The sequence below is a fragment of the Hylobates moloch genome, unplaced genomic scaffold (genome assembly GCF_009828535.3).
Source record: "Hylobates moloch isolate HMO894 unplaced genomic scaffold, HMol_V3 SCAFFOLD_10, whole genome shotgun sequence".
Taxonomy (NCBI): domain Eukaryota; kingdom Metazoa; phylum Chordata; class Mammalia; order Primates; family Hylobatidae; genus Hylobates; species Hylobates moloch.
This window is the reverse complement of record NW_026652285.1, coordinates 99303343-99320636: the sequence shown is the minus strand read 5'-3', so window position 1 is coordinate 99320636 and position 17294 is coordinate 99303343. Positions and strand designations below refer to the sequence as shown.

At 43.5% G+C, this 17294-nt stretch overlaps 1 protein-coding gene across 14 annotated transcripts in view; it reads right to left on the bottom strand.

Moving 5' to 3' along the window:
- The window catches only part of RALGPS1 (Ral GEF with PH domain and SH3 binding motif 1), a 298720-nt gene that overhangs the window by 52035 nt on the left and 229391 nt on the right, over nt 1-17294 (bottom strand). For all 14 annotated transcript variants that reach the window (XM_058444878.1, XM_032165158.2, XM_058444882.1 and 11 more), the window contains 2 exons: nt 5482-5619; nt 2922-3015 (listed from right to left, as the gene is read on the bottom strand). In XM_058444878.1, coding sequence (XP_058300861.1) covers nt 2922-3015; nt 5482-5619 — 232 coding nt within the window. The remainder of the gene's footprint in view (nt 1-2921; nt 3016-5481; nt 5620-17294) is intronic.

Below are 17294 nucleotides of genomic sequence, written 5' to 3'. Positions count from 1 at the left end.
CCTGACTTCAGGTGATCTGCCCTCCTTGGCCTTCCAAAGTGCTGGGATTACAGGCGTGAACAGGCATGAGCCACCGTGTCCGGCCCTCTTTTATTAACTTTGGAAGGCTCTTTTGGAAAATAATCTCTCTTTTGGTAAATAAATATTTAAAGAGCAGCATTTTTTTTTCACATGGAAGTTTTTTTCTAGTTAAATTAAAATGAAATTAAAGTTAGTATTTTAAATTAAAAATAGCCAGTGTAGTGGAATCCAATTTTAATATTCTATCCTTCTATCCATCCATCTATCCATCCTTCCCTACATATATATATATTTTCTATGCATAGAAAAATGTCCAAAAGTATGTTCACTTAATGCTAATGGTCATGCTTTCTAGGTAATGGGAAATTGGGTAATTTTTCTTAAATAAAATAAAATAGAATAAAGGCTGTGGGAAATAAAGCACTGGTTGGACCTCTTGGCATAATATCTCCAAAGCAGATGGGGGAGAATGTCAGCAATGCAATGCCACTACTGTAATAACTAAGCCATTGCATCCTTGTGGGTGAGGAGCCAGCCTCCAGATGTCAGTTGGGCCATGGAGTGTGGGTCCTCAAGCAGAATCACAAGCTCTGCCCATCTCTTGCCCCTTGGAGCCAGGATCTCCCTGGGGAGGAACTCCCTTGATGGTCTGAGGGCCAGGGGTGAGAATGCAGGCCTCCTCCCTGGGTTTGTCCACTTTGACCACAACAAAGAGCTAGGCTGACTGTTGTTTAGCATCAGGTGCTGGGGCGTTACTCCTTCAAAGTAGAAGGAGTAATTACTCATGATTTGCAGCTTGTCCAAAGATTATCTCATGGTCAGAAGTATTTATAGGGCATTTTTCTCTCTAAAGCATATTAGTGTTAATGAAAAACCATTGTCTCCTTTATCACAATACTGGTGCATAAATGGAAAATATTATCCCAGAAACTAAGTGGGAATAATTTTGTACTCCAGGGCACTCTTTTCAGGAACAGCAAATGCTTTGTAAATAAATAAAATGAGCTTGATTTGTGGTAAGCATAATTTTAATGGTAATCTCTGGCTTTCATCTATTGTTACTATAAGGTAATAGATCACAATTTCATATTATATTTTTTCATTTATTTATTTATTTATTTATTTATTTACTGTACTTTAAGTTTTAGGGTACATGTGCACAATGTGCAGGTTTGTTACATATGTATCTATGTGCCATGTTGGTGTGCTGCACCCATTAACTCATCATTTAGCATTAGGCGTATATTTTAACAAATTATTATATAAAACAACTAAAAGCATTATGTCTATGTTCCAAAAGATCATTAGAACCACCTAGGGAGCTTTGAAAAAATACAGATTTTCAGGCCCCACCCCAGACATCTGGATGGTTAGAGAGTTTCCCAGGTGACTCTGGTTTATAGCCACGGCTGCAGACCATGCCTGTAAAGCTGACCAGGTGGGACACGGCTTGAACATCTGTTCCCCTTAGGGTCTTTCCTGGTGAGTGAATTGTGGGTAACGTGGGGGTTGTCTATGGCTACAGCTCTCTACAGTTTTCACTATCTTAGATGAAGACCATGTAGTCTGGCTAATTAAATTCACAGACACAAAACTGGAAGAGAGAAAAAATATACTGGAATAACAAGATTCCAAGGAATCATGGCATACTGGAAGCCACTATAAGATAAGATTTAAAAGAATACAGATGCTCCTCAATTTGCAATGGGGATACATCCCAATAAACCCATCATAAGTTGGAAATATTACAAGCCAAAAATGCATTTAATACATTTAACCTACCAAACACCATAGCTTAGCCTAGCCTACCTTAAATGTGCCCAGAACACTTATATGAGCTTACAAAATCGTCTAACACAAAGCCTATTTTATAAGGAAGTGTTGAATATCTCATGGCATTTATTAAATACCGTGCTGAAAATGAAAAACAGAATGGCTGTATGGGTACTCAAAGAACAGTTTCTACTGAATGTGCGTTGCTTTCGCACCACTGTAAAGTTGAAAAATCGTTAAGTTGGACCATCCTAAGTTGGGGACCATCTGTGAATGTGAAGTTGACATTTAAGTGGTAAATAATTGATTATAAGATGGCTGGGACTTGCCTTAATACCAGGTCATATGAAAAAGTACTGAGGTTCTTAGTTAGTCTCAAGCTGAAAATGGGCCAAGAGGACTTCCAAGCAGTATGGCAGACAGGGTTAACACGAAAAAATCCTTCTTTTCCCTCCAAATACATAGAAATGCTGGATAAATTCCCAGATGCCACAAATGAAGAAAGAACTGAAGGCCTCAGCAGGGTTAGTGGAAGATGAGGCCAAAGGGCCCATGGGTTTGTTATGAGAACTGGGCCTACTCCACAGGGGTTCTACGGGGAAGGAGGTAGGGCCTTGAATACTGCAGAGAGCTGAGAGTTATAAGGAACTGTCTCATCCATGAAACAGGCTCTTGGAGAACTCTGTTTGCTGGTCTGGAGATATGGCTAGAAGCTGCCTTGCCACCCAGCACTGTGGGTGGGGGAGTCACTTGTGAGAACCAGAACACCAAGCCTGTGCCATTCACAGCTGTGGGGTCCAAGTTCATATTATCCACGCCATGTGGGAAAGCCACACTGAGAAGTTAACACAACACCTTCCTCTGAACTGGGGGGCCTATAAGGATGGGGCAGAGATGGGTATAAGAGCTGTTCAGACATCACCACTGCGGGGCTGTGAGGTTGAAGGTAACACTGCACACGTGTGCTTGTGTGTGCTGGGGCCTGGGCGCTACTGCCGTGGATTCTGATAAGCCCTGCAGGTGGCTACTCACTGGTCCCAACAAGGGCTAGGCCACTTGCAGGGACCTGAGCACTAAGGACAAAAGTGGGGCTGGGAGGCCTGACGCAGGAGTAGGTGGGGACTTACTTGTAGTTGTCGTCTTCCACAAACTTCTGGAGCTCTTCAATGTAGCGTACAGACTTCAGGTACTTCTGCACATGAGGCAGGGTGGTGAGGTGATCTGCAAAAGGTGGACCAAATCCAGAAACTTTAGGCTCTCCCCATCTTTAGGCCCCCAGATGAGGAGTACAGAAATCACGATTTTAGATGCTCCTGGGATACTGAGGCTCATTCACTCTTCCAGCAGTTGCTGATGCTCTTTGGGGATTGGCCCTGTGCTGGCCACTGGAACAGAGGGATCATCAGGCCTGGGTTCTGCCCTCAAGGAGTGCCTCCCAGATGACTGGGCCTTAGTCACCACACTCTGAGGCCACCATTTTTTTTTTTAGCCAGGAAGGAGGAGCTGCACCTCCACTCAGATATCAGGAACTGGGGAAAGATGGCTCCCTGGCCTCCAGAACAGACCAGAGCCAGGTGTCTGTGCCCTAAAACAGGTTTCCATTGGAGTAAATGGGCAAGCCTCCTATATCTACCCACCAGCTGTGTGACATGAAGACAAGAATGAATGAACAGACCCTGTCCAGCCAGGTGTGGAGGCCTAACCCAGAAGCTGGCCTATGACTGGAGCTGCTGCATCCTAGGAAGAAAGGGAGAGGTCCCTGAACATGCCTGTGCCAGGCTCTGCGGCAGGTAATTTTATAGGAGTCATCTTTGTTAACCTTCACACCTGCCTCACGTGGGAGAAACAATATCCCCATTGCACATAGGAAGAAACTGTGGCAACCTGCACAGGTCGCATTGCTGAGAAGGGCAGAGCTGGGTTTGGACTCCAGGTGATGGAAGGCTTCTGCCACATAGTGTTGCCCGTCTCTGGAGGGACTGGTGTCAGCTGCTCTCTGCAGACCTTCACAAACAGTCACTGCACTCCTTCTGAGAGGGCCACTGGGTGGGACAGAACAAGCCAAAGGGGAGAGGTGGAGGGAGTAGAGGAGGTCGTGAAGAGGAGCAGAAAAGAGGGCGGGGAGGACCCTCACTTTCTGGGGAGGTGCGTCCAGGTGCAGCAGGAACACCCGATAGCTCTGGCCCTTCATAGCGAGATTCTGAGCAGATCATTTTGTTTCTCTGAAGCCTCAGTGTCCTCTCTCTGAAGTGAGGATGACACCTGTTTTACAAAGCTAATGGTGGAGATGACGCAGGTGAAGGTGAACAGTGGTAAGAGCATTTGCTGGGCTCTCATGAAATGCCAGGGACTGTGCTAAGGGCTCTGCATGAATCCTATCCCCATTTTCATGCATGAGAAAACCTTCAAGGGGAGAAAGTGACTTTTCAAGAGACAAAGCTGGAATAGGAACCAGAGTCTATCTGACCCTGAAGCCCATGTCTGGTTGCTCTGCTGGCCAGCGGAACAACAAGTATCAATGTATTTGTGTTGGAGAAGGCCTGGGCCAGGAGAAATCTGCCCTGGGAATACAGGTGCCTCCTATCCCTCCTGTCAGAGGAAAGCTGCCCTGAAGTGTGGGAACCCCCACCCTGCCTAGGGATGCTGTGGAGGGGCTGGTGAGCAGGGCTCTTGCTTTGGTGAACCCACCCTGGCTTCCCTGTGACGTTCCCAAATGGAGGCTGTGGATTTTCTCACAACCTATGCACAGCAGGTGAGGCTGGGTTCCTTCCTACCATGCCCCGTTGGTGCTTCTAGACTTTTACTCCTCTGCCGTCTTGTGAAAACCTTGCTCCCCAGAGGCAGGTGCCTAGAGCCCCACCCCCATGCGCCACACCCCCTTCACAGCTGACTTCTGCTGACTGGCCGCCTGCTCATCAGTGCTAATTCCCAGAAGACTTCAGCACCTGGCTCACAGTCAAGCTCCACACCCCAAGTCTGCCATCTTCTCGGGTGAAATCAATCCCCAAATGGATGGCCCATCCAGCATTCTGATATCATCTCCAATGACTTTCTCCATCCCTCTTACACACCCACCATCATGGGCGCACTGTGGATCTGGCCATGTGCAGCAGAGTGTGGCCAGTCGCTCACCACATCATTTCCCTTCTCCTAGGCCCACGGTTAGATTATATTTCCTAGTCCATGTCAGCAAAAGTGGCCTGCACTGCTTGCAAGCCTGGCCCATAAAACCCACCCATGTGTGGTTCTCTCTCATCCTGCACCTGCCAGCTGGATGCAGAGTCCAGTGGAGGATTCTGAGGCCATGGGAGATGGCAGGGTCACAGAACAAAGAAGCCTGATCCCCAAATCTGCTTGGAGGAGAGCTGCTCAGAAAGCTCTTCATGCATGAATGACCCAGGAGCCAGAAAGACCTGGGCTCTGCCACTCACTAGACGTGTGATTGTGGACAAGTGACTAAACTGTTTTCAGCCTCAATTTCCTCACCTGTAATACAGAAATAGTAACACCTAGTTTGCACAGCTTTTGAAAATCAAACCTACGTATAAAAGGATCTAGTACATGTTTGATGCTCAAGATATTAAAATGAAGAACTTTGTAGTTCTTTGGTTTCTAGAGCTCTCTCACTGATAAGACCCAAATTTCAATGAGGTAAGATTTCACAATTCTAACAAAAAGGCTACTAACCATAGCTGCAGGAAACTTGTAAATCAGCAATTATTCGAAGAATATTGTTCATCTGATTGGATCTTTGTTCGTTTTCCATGATGCTGCCTGAGGCAGGATATGCAGAATCAATGTAGATTAAATCCAGAAGATAGATTCCTAAAATTAAAGAAGATATTTCATGACAGAAGGAGCTTACCACAAACCAGAACAAAATAGCACAAAATAGTACTGACCTGCTAAGAAATATAAAGGGTGACTTATGGAAAACTGAGATAATATTTGGACTTTAATTCCAATCCTGATTACTGATTTTTTCACACAGCACTGCCCAACTATAAATCAAACATCTGAGCAACAACCAAAATGTATGCTGGCAAGATTTTAGCATTTCTAGTTCAAATACTCTCCAGCAATAAGGCTTTTACCTGTAATCCAACTAGAAAATAACGGGACATGAAAGGGATGAATACTTGTGTTTCTTACCAACTGCTGAAGTTTAATAGGTCTAAGGTGCCACGTCCAGGAGAACACCCATTTGGGCTGAATTCAGTTTCTTCTTTATTTGCCCAGCTGTCTGTCTATTTGTCTATTTGTTCCCCTACCCCTACCTCATCATACATTAACTAAGAAACAAAAGAAAAAATTAAAAAAGCAACAGCTCTCAGTACAAAGAACTAAAGCTAGAGAATTTGGCCAATGGTGCTTAATAAGAAAAAAAGATGTGAAATAAAAATACGGCTATGTTACAGAAATAGTAATATGTAGTTTGCACAGCTTTTGAAGATCAAACCTATGTCTAAAAGGATCTTAATAAGATCCATCGCAGGCCAGTGATAAGCTGGGGGGATTTGAGGACAAACTGCCTGGCTGGGGAAGGGGAAGGGCCGCTGGCTATGCAGCCACTACACAGCTCTCAGCTGGCTGACTAGCTGCAGGGCCGAGCTTCAGACACCTGGAGATGTGCATGGGCCAAGAATGGAATGTCCTTTCAGCTGCCCTCCAGGAGCACTGCTGTTGTGCCCACCACACTGGCAGAGTTGGGCAGTAGAAGTGACATAAAGCAGAATTCAACCCAGAAAACATTAAGCAAAGCAAGGAAGAGTACTTGCTCTAAAAAAAAAAAAGCCCAGGTGATCGAGAAGATCTAATGGTTATAAATTTATATGCATAAAGAAACAATACATCAAATTATACATAGTATAAAAAAGTTAGAAATGAAAAGTGAGTTCAACAAAAACACAAGCATAGAGGGAGGCTTTGGTATGTCTTTTCCAGAATTTATATAAGTATAAATGTATACATCATACACATATATATATACATATACACATATATATATTAATGCAATGATATAGTATTACGGTAACAACGTTAACAAGCTTGGGGAAGAGCATGGTGGCTCATGCCTGTAATCCTACCACTTTGGGAGGCCAGGGTGAGCAGATTGCTTGAGCCTAGGAGCTCGGGACCAGCCTGGGCAACATGGCAAAACTCCGTCTCTACAAAAAATACAAAAATTAGCTGGCCATGGTGTTGCATACCTGTAGTCCCAGCTATTTGGAAAGCTGAAGCAGGAGGATCGCTTGAGCCCAGGAGGTGGAGGCTGCAGTGAACTGAGATTGTGCCATTGCACTCCAGCCTGGGTGACAGAGCAAGAGGCTGTCTCAAAAAAAAAAAAAAAAAAAAAGGCTAGGCATGGTGGCTCATGCCTATAATCTCAGCACTTTGGGAGGTCAGGATCACCTGAGGTCAGGAGTTTAAAACCAGCTTGGCTAACATGGTGAAAGCCCATCTCTACCAAAAACACAAAATTAGTCAGGTGTGGTGGTGGGCGCCTGTAATCCCAGCTACTTGGGAGGCTGAGATAGGAGAATCACTTGAACCCAGGAGGTGGAGGTTGCAGTGAGCTAAGATCGGGCCACCGATCTGTTGCCAGCCTGGGCAACAGAGCAGGACTCTGTCTAATAACAATAATAACAATAACAAACTTGGTTTTCTATAAATGAAAATATAGTTCTTTTCAGGTACCCATGGAGTACAAAAATTGATTGTGATATAAAGAAAACCTCAGTAAGTCCTAAAAAGTAAATGCTGTATTATCTACTTTCATTGACCTTACTACATCTAGGATTTAACAGTAAATACAGAAAAAAAACTAACCATTTGAAAACACACACGCATGCACACACACACTCATGTAACTCTTAGGTCAAAGAAAAAATAAAAAATCTGTTTGAAGAATCTATTCGAAGACAATGACAAGGAGAATACTGCATATCAAAACTTATGGGTTCTGACCAAAGTGGTAATCAGGGGGAAATTTATAGCCTTAAAAATTTACTATTAAACAACTAAGAATTATTACAAACATTGGAATTAACTTGGTTAATTATATAAAAGTTGTGAGGGTTTGTGCATGGATAGATGAGCACTGCACTAAGAGTTATATGTTCATTATCTGATTTATCCTTCTAACAAGCTATTTTACAGAGAAGGAAAAGGAAACTCAGAGAGGATGTGTAACTTGCTCAAGGTCATGCAGCTGGTAAATGATAGAGACAGGAGTCGAACCCAAGCCTGCCCCCTCCAGAGTACACACTTCCTGTCGTTACAGTGGAGCACTGGTGCTAGATACCATGAGTCATTCGTCTGCTTTTAAAATAGATGCACATTGTTACGGGAAACTGTTAAATCACAGAAACATATGCTAATGCTTCTCACAGGAGCCATTACCACTTCCTTTCTTCCTGGTGGTACCATGTTTCCAAAATTTTAATAATTAGAAATAATTTCCCTTGTAGAGAAACTCCAAGTTTGGTGAGTTTGAATCCACAGATTTATTCTTTCTCTTCACCTTGTTTTTCTTCTCCCCTCTTAAACATGTAACTCAGTTACCACCCTGAAGTGTCAGCAATGGCAATCCTGAAAATGCTATTACGGCTTCACCCACAACAAAAAGCATCCTCTAGTGCATGGCAGGGAGTGAAGAGATGTGGGACATAGGGCAGCTTTATTCCAGACGCAATGTGCAGACTTCGGCCCAGCTGGCTCAGAGTGGCAGAGTGAAAGCTCAGCCTAGGAGCAGAGAAACTGGAGAGTAGGATGGGTGGAAAGGAAACTTGCTCCCGGGGGATCAAATCCAAGACAGAAACTTCCCTCCTGTCTCATGGGATCCTGCCACCAACCCTGGAAAGTAGGAGGAGAAAACTAAAGCTCAGAGAGATTAAGAAACCTGCCCAAGGCCTCACAGTAAGGGTGATGGAATTTGAACCCAGGTCTATCAGGCTGCTGCACCCATGTTCCCACCCCCACTGGTCATCAGAAACACAGAGGGAGTTGCCTTTTCTCAAGTAACACCCTCAACATGAAAGGTGCACCCTATGCTGCCCTGTGAGGACAGGTGCCGGACACTGGGCCTCCTCTTGGGTTCCTGGAGGTGGATCCCTGAGTGGTGCTCTGCAAACTGAGGCCCACAGAGTTCATAATTCCCCTCTACAAAACGTGCAGATGCCCACACCTGCCTACTCCTCAAGACCCAGGAGTGTGAGCCAAGGCCATACCTGCTGAGGACTGGGTAAAGCACCCCTCAAAAGGAAGCCTCCTGGCTCCAATGACGTAGGGAGACCTTGAGCCTAGGCAATGCCTAGAAAGAACCTCCATATAAATAGCCTTTCACTCCCACAACGAAAACCACAGCACAAGCAGCAAGTCTCCTACAGTTAACACTGCACAAATCCACAGAAATCTTTTCAGTACTGTATTAGGCCACAACAGAGATATGTATAAGCCTAAACTATAATGAAATCATAAGAATAACCACCTTCCACTTGTACCATGTCAGGCACAGTGCCGAGCCCTACATGTAGTTGGCACTCCCCACAACTGTACTCAGACACTTGTTTGCATCATTTGCGTATTTCAAATCTGATTCCCCATCAGGCCTAACGCCTCAAGGGCAGGAAGTGTGTCTTGCTCCAGGAGCTCAATCTCCAGCATCCAGAACCCAGCACACAGGAGCTGCTTGGTAAATGCTGGCTGACAAAGGAATGCATGAGAGAAGGCATATTTTATTTAACTCATAAAATAACCTTATGAAGCACATGTTACCCTCGTTTTGTAGCTGAAGAGAGAGCCACCACCAGTTAAGTGATGATAAAGAGAGCTAATGCTTACCGAGCACATACTGTGTGTCAGTTGCCCAGATTATCGATTCATAAGAAAAATGCTGTTGTCAGGGAGGTTTCATTGTGATTTTATAAGGGAAGAAACTGAAGCTGAGAGTGGTTACACCGCTTGTCTGTGGCCACACAGCTGGGAAGTGGCAGAAGCAGGATTTGAGCACAGGTCTGTCCAGGTTGCCTATGGGCAGTTCTTCTTTTACTCCAGCCAGACTCTCTGGTGTATGGCAGCCAGTGAGGCAAGATAGAGGCATAGGTGAACCCAGGCTATGGCTGTCCCTGCCTGATTTCCCCTATGGGGTCAACACTCTCCAAAAGGGCTCATGAATCTACTGTGGCTGCCTCCCCTGTGCCATCTACCACCTGCTACTCTCCACCTCCCTCATGCCCACTGTGGTCAGTCTGGTCAGCCCCCAGGTCCCATCATCAGTGTCCCACCCAGTCCTGGGGGTCCTTCCAGCTCTGCTACATGACAAGCAGCTGTGGTATAAGTGAGAGAACGTAGGGCCCTGATCCAGGAGACTCGGAACCCTGGCTCTGCCGCTCACCAGCTGGGTGGCCTTAGGCAAGCCTTTTTACCTCCCAGGGCCTCAGTTTCCTTGACTGTGAAAAAGGGTAATAACAGTGGTTTACATGAGTCTCCCAGTCCAGGGCCTGGACCACTTAAGTGCGTAAGAAGCTGAGCTGACCTTATGGCTGGCCCTATTTGAAGCAGCAGCATGGGAGGAATGAGCCCAGCTGGGTTTGCCACAACCATGGATGGCGCCCAGATGCCGACTGCATGGTGGCCACCCCCCAGTTGGACCAGTGCTTGGAGCTGTCACCTGGACTGGGACAGCACAGCTGGACACCTCAGCTCCTATTCCTATTTACACAGAGTTACTAAAGCAGATGACACTGTGATGTTGGCCTTATGAAGATGGACAGTAATTGGATCAGCCACTGGCCCTGGCTGCCTTGGGGCTGGACAGTGCCAGGGACCAGGCAAGGCTGAGAGGTGCAGACCTGTTGGGGGAAATAACCCTGACAGTAACAGCCACTGTCTACTCTAGGGAAGGTAGGTATTGTGTTTACCATGGCACCTTACCAGTGACCCTGTACAGAAGGCACTCCTGTTCCCCACCATTTTACAGATTAGGAAACTGAAGCTTAGTTTCAGTTGGCCAAGATCACATAGCTTGCAAGTGAGAGAATTAGGATTTGAATTCAGGACTGCCTGACTCCAAAGATCTGGGACAGAGAGCAGTGCTAGGGGCTGGAGGCTGGGGGCTGGAAGTCATTGGCTGGCACAGGGATGAGGATTCCAGGCAGAGAGTTGGGGGTGTGAGGATCCCTGCTGTGGCCTGTCTTCCCCCAATCCCCAGGACACTGCTGGCAGCTGGCATCTGCCCCATGGCCATGCCCACCCGCAGACTGGACCTCCTCTGAGACAGATCCCAGACCATGCTTAGGCTCTGCTCCCTCCTTCCATGCCCCACACAGGGCCTGGTGACACTGCTATAGCTGCCACATGAGTGCCAACCAGACCGCTGTGGTGAGGCAGACCCCCAGGGCCAGAGTGAGCAGCTCTCAGCTCGTTCTGCTCCAGAAGCTCTCTGCAGCTGGGCTGGCCTCAACACAAGGGGCAGGTGGCCAAACCTGCTTCCTGACAGTGAATACAGGCTCCCCACCAGAGGTGTCCACAGGACACCCGGCCCCAAGGAGGGAGTGCCAGGCTGACAAAGGAGGTGCTCTTCTGAACAGACACCTTCTCTGAAGCTGAGGGACACCCATGCTCGATGGCCCAGAGCCTGCTTGAAGCTGGGCGCTCATAGCCTCCCCAAGCCAAAGCCCGCGGCTGGCACCAGGGCTTCCCACAAGCCCAGAGACTCACTGCTCCCTTGTTCTCCCATCGCCACCCCGTCTCACTTCCAACCCGAGTCTGGTTTTGGTTTTTCTCATACAGCTATCTTTTTAATAAGGAAAATTCTGCTGTGTTGAGGGGAAAAAAAAAACCCTCTACAGCATAAAAATGTGCCACATTTCCATCTTATACTTTCCATTTTCTCCCTCTCCCTTTTTCAAAGTTTGAGATGAAAGACTTTTTTCCATGTTCTCCTGCTTTGCCTTAAAAAGATCACTTTCAAACTTCAGTATTGAAGAGTGCTGGCATCCAGAACTATACTTGTGTGGTTTGATCACATAAACTGTCCTGATAAATTCCAAATGAAATAACAGAGCAGCAGCTCATTAGGATATGTGTGCTCTCTTTAAGAGAGCACAAAGCATTTTCATCTACTGCATGACGAGATCTCAGCAGGCAGCCCAGGCTCCCTGAGAAGATGGGGAAGACTGTGAGTATTAACTAGCACCTGCTAATTAATATCCATCAAGCAAAACAGGGCTTCAGAAAAAATCCTCATTTAGAGAGTATTCCTTTCGTGAAAGCTATTGGAAGCTTACTGTCACTAAGACAGTTTCCTTGGTCTGCAGAAGGGGGCAGGCGCAGGCAGTCACATGGCAGGTGGTCAGAGGCCATGCTTTCTGGATGAGCACATGGCCTTGTGTATGACTTGGGGTTGTGGCTCATGAATCACAAAGGCACGTGGGCAAAGTCCTGCTGTCTGGACAGAATCCTGAAGTCCAGGGAAGCCAAATCACCTCCTGGCTCCCCAAGGTGAAATGAGGACACAACTATAGATCCCCTCATGCCCTGGGGATTGCCTGGTAATGTACAGGCACAAAGAGGTAATCCACTGTTTGCAAATGTTCCCCCAGAGTGCAATGGATGGCACAGCGTGCACTGGGGTTCTGACTGGCAGTAAGAAGGGGCATGAGGAGAGGGCATGCATCTGGTTACTGTTATTGGCCTTTTTTCATGCTGGACACTGTGCTGAGTATATTACATGTACTAGCTCATTTAACCTTTCAATGACATTTGGGAATAGAGAAGAAACTGACACTTTTTTCTGCCTAACACCCACTCCCTATTTTGGAAACAGCCCTTGATTTCCTTTTGGGGAAATTATACCTCTCACACTCATAACCCATGTGGCTTCGCAGCATCTGGAGCAATTCCACCCCATTCTCTGTCCCAGGGGTAAAAACAAATTTTTAAAAATAATTATTTGGGAAAGAAAAAACACCAAATAATTTTGAGATGAAAAAATAAGTTAAAATTAAAATATCAAAATTATCCACAATGATTCAAGGCCATGTAACTACTGAGAGAAAAGTCCACAGCCTCAAATGTTTACATTAATAATTAAAAAACATTTAAAAAGTGAACTTAGTATTCATTATATAGAACTAGAAAAAAAAACCGAGAAAACAATTTAAAATATAAGAACATAAATAATGAATTTTTTAAAAATCAACAGTCTAGCAGAGTGATAAATAAAACTGAAAGTTGGTTCTTTGAGAAAATCAATGAAGTGGACAGTCCTTTGGTATGTACGACTGAGGAAAAAAACACAGATGAACAATATCAGGGATGAGAGAGGGGATATGATTTCAAATATGGAAGAGATGTTAAAATAGTGGTATGTGTAAATTTTATGGTAACATATTTGAAAATCTAGATGAAATGAATGCTTAGTAGGAAAATATATCTTCTCAAACTTCTCTCAAGAAGAGGCAAAAAACTTTAATTTACTAATAAAGAGAAAAATATTAATAACGGAGAAAGATACTATTAGATTGGTGCAAAAGTAATTGCCATTACTTTTAATCGCAAAAACTGCAATTACTTTTGCACCAACCTAATATAATTAAAATACAATATCTAGATGATTTTAAGGAACTCATGCATAAAACCGTAAAAGAAAAACTTAACATTACTTAAACTGTTCCAGAACAGGAAAAATCAGAAATAGCTGCAGTTCATTTTATGATGCTAGCATAACCATTACACCCAAACCTGACAGAGGTGGCATAAAACAGAGACCAATCACATTAATAAATCAAGATGCAGGGATTCCAAATAAAACATTATCAAATAAAACTCACTGGCGATAAAGCACTGAGCTAGACATAGACTTCCTTAATGTGATAAAGGATACATATTAGAAAATTAAAACAATGTTAATACGGAAATCCTATTAAATAGGAACAAATCAGGAATATCTGACATACTGCTATCATTTAACACTATGCTGAATGCACTAGCCAATGTGATAAAGCAAGACAACAAATGTGGAATAAATATTAAAGATGCATATCACGTGTCATTTTTGCAGGTGATATGATGAGTTATCACATTAGTGATATAATTAGACAATTTAGGATAATCAACTGAAAAACTATTAGAATAACAAAGTTAACTTCAAAATAAATATACATAAATCAATGTCATTCTTATATAACAGTAATCATCAGCTAGAAAACACAATGGAAAAAAAAGGGTAATTTACAATAACAGTAAAACTATAAAACACCTGGGAATAAACTTAGACATGTGTAGATCTATATGAATAAAACATATTTGGTAGAAAAATCATATATAATATCTATTAAAATAAAGTATACACATATCCTGGGCTTATTAATCCTTCTCCAAAGAATCCATTTTACCAAATAAAGGCACAATTCATAAGAATACAAACCTTTTATCTACATCTCTTTGTATCTGAGTTGTTGCAATGAGAATGTAACGCTTTGGTAATTCAGGTAAAAACTAATGAAGTAAAAATATCTGAAGGATTGAAAGATGATGTAAATAAGTAAGGAAATATATAATATTCTTAGATGGGAAGACACAACATTGCAAGGATGTCAATTATTGCCTAATTAACATACACATTTCATATCTGAAATGATTCCAAAGTTCACTTGGAAGAGGAAATGTATGGAAATAAACATTTTTAACAAGAAGAATGAAGAGAGGGGCTTGTTATAAAATGTGCTGTAAGGCCCAGTCATTAAGCAGTATAGTATTGCTACAGAGTTAGACAAATAAAGGGAGGCCAGCAATACATACATAGAGATATAGAAATTTAGTGTACGATGAAGGTATATTTCCAATCAATAGGAAAAGGAACAATCCTTCAATAAATGATATTGAGACAAATGATGATTGACTTGGAAAAATATAAAGCTGGATCTCTACTTCATTTCTAAAACAGAATAAATTACACATAAATTAGGGAGTTGAAATCTAAATAATACAAGTACTTGAATAAAATACAGGAGAATAATTTTATAATGCTGAGGTACGCAAAGGCTTAAGTGTGACATAAGACCCAAAACCATTAAAAAAAGACTGACATATTGGGGTCCATTTCTTAAAACCCACACACTTCTGCATGATCAAATAAAACACCATACATGAAGCTGAAAGACAAATGTCAGAGTAGGAAAAATATTTGCAATTTATAAGACAGTCAATAGTCCTAATATATAAAGAGCTCCTACAATAAATGCAAATTATGTTATAAAAGATGAGCAATTTGTGGAAGAGTATAAATGTAAATAAAAATGTGAATGATTCCCAAGACTCAGTAATAATCAAGGAATTACAAACTAAAACAAGATATTTTTTCCCATTTATACTGAAAAAGTTCATAAAAATTGATAATACTTAGTGTTGATGAGTGTGTGGAAAAAGTCACATTATACAAGAGTGACTACAGCATAAATTGATAGAAACTTTTGGGAGGAGAATTTGGATGTTCAATAATGTGTTTTCTAGGACCCAGTAATTCCACTTCTAGAAATTTACTCTACAGCAATACTACTACAAATTGGCAAACATTAATAAGAAATGTTCATTGCAGCATTGTTTGTAATTTATAATTATACAAAAAATGCATGGTTTATAGAAATTATTTTATATCCAAGTAGTGGAACATCATGCAGCTATTGTAAGGATAAAATATATTTCTAAGAACTGACACAGAAAGATATCCATGACATGTTTTTAAGTGAAAAACATCAGGTATACCTATATCAATAGAGAAATCACACAGAGAACGCATTGCTCAATCTGTTATCGATAGCCATCTTTGGGTATGAAACTGCAGGATTATTTTCTGCTTTATACAATTTTATATTATTTTAACCTTTAGCTATGAATATATACTACAGTTTTAGAAGTAAAAAAAAAAGCAAGGTATTTCTTTCTTTCTCTTTCTTTCTATTAAAGAAGCAAACACTGTTTTGGCAGGGAGAAGGAGAGCAATATGTGAAGACAAGAATTTCCGAGTGTTCTCAGACCGTGGTTGGTCTTTAAGTTTAGATTTAAAGGCCACAGACATTGACTCCAATCTGTTAGTGCTTCCTATCCCCTCACTCATCTCCCTGCTTTTGGTCTCTCCATTTCCAGTCCAGTCTATACCCTGTGATCTTTCTTAAACCCTATTAGACCGTGCTCCTCACCCACTTAAAAATACCCAGTGGCTTTCCATCCCAACAGGCAATGTGAAAACTCCTTAGCACAGCATCCAAGGTCTCTGGGCTCTGCCCCACACTACCTTTCCAGCCTCTTCCTCCACGTCTCATGTGATGGCCCCAACTATGCCAGCCCCTCCATGCAGCCCCTGATGTGCCCTCTGTCTCATGCCTCTGAGCCTCAGCAGAGGGGTTTCCTCCCCTTGCCTCTGTGCCTCCTTCTCCTTCCTGGCTGCTAACTGGCTCCTCCTGGGCTCGCAGCACACTGTCCTTTCCTCAATTACAGCATTTATTGAGGGCAAGGGCTGTGCCTTATCCATCTCTGCATGCTCAAGGGCCCAGCAGCAAGCCTAGCGCAGAGCAGGGGCTCAGAAAATGGCTAGGGAAATGACTGGACCCCATGTTGAATCTTTATTTGAACATACACGTCTCCCTTCAACCTGGCCTCTGAAATTCTATTGCTCAGTGGAAGGGTGGCTGCGGTTGCCAGGCACCCCACTCCACAGCCACTCTGTTAAGGGACAGCCCCACACTGTGGTATCTGTAAGCTAAATACTCATATTTCTCAGAGTGCTATAAAGTGCTTCCAGAGGAGCTAACGTCACTAAAAGGAAATGCAAGATGATTCCCCCAGTGAAAGCCTTAGAAACCTGCCTCTATATTGGGTAGAACCGAGGCTGCCCATGTGCCAAGGAAAACACTCTTGAGCTTGTCTTTCCAACCCTGGCTCAGAGATTTGCTACTGTGCACAGAAAGGCTCCCCGAACGTCCGAGGCCACCAGGATCCCGGCCAGAGAGTGAGATCAGACAGCCGCTTCAGTCGCCAAAGTATTTTCCATTTCCACTAATGCACTCGCGTATCTGTGACCACACTGTACCTAGTCTTTAAGTATAACAAAAATAATAATGGAGGCAGATGCAAAACTGTCAGCTTTATTCATTACTCAATGGAAACTGCGTAACAAAAGACAACATTCTAAACCTCAACTACCAATCCCTGCATTCTCTGGAAAACAAGCAACAGATTTTCAGAGGGTTAGCTAGATCGAAACTGATTTTCACTTCCTTAAAGTAAATTCTTTACTGATTTTGCTGAAATGAAATACTGAGAGGTTCCTTGGGCCCTCTGGAAGGAAGAAGGCATCTGATTGTGAATTTATTTGTGGTTTTCAGGCTCAGGTGTTTTGATCTCTCCCTGCCTTTCTCAATGGAGATGAGAGGATGTGAGTCCCCATGGGGAGGTCCTAGGCTTTCAGTGGGCAGGGGCTCCTCCTACTCCATGGCATG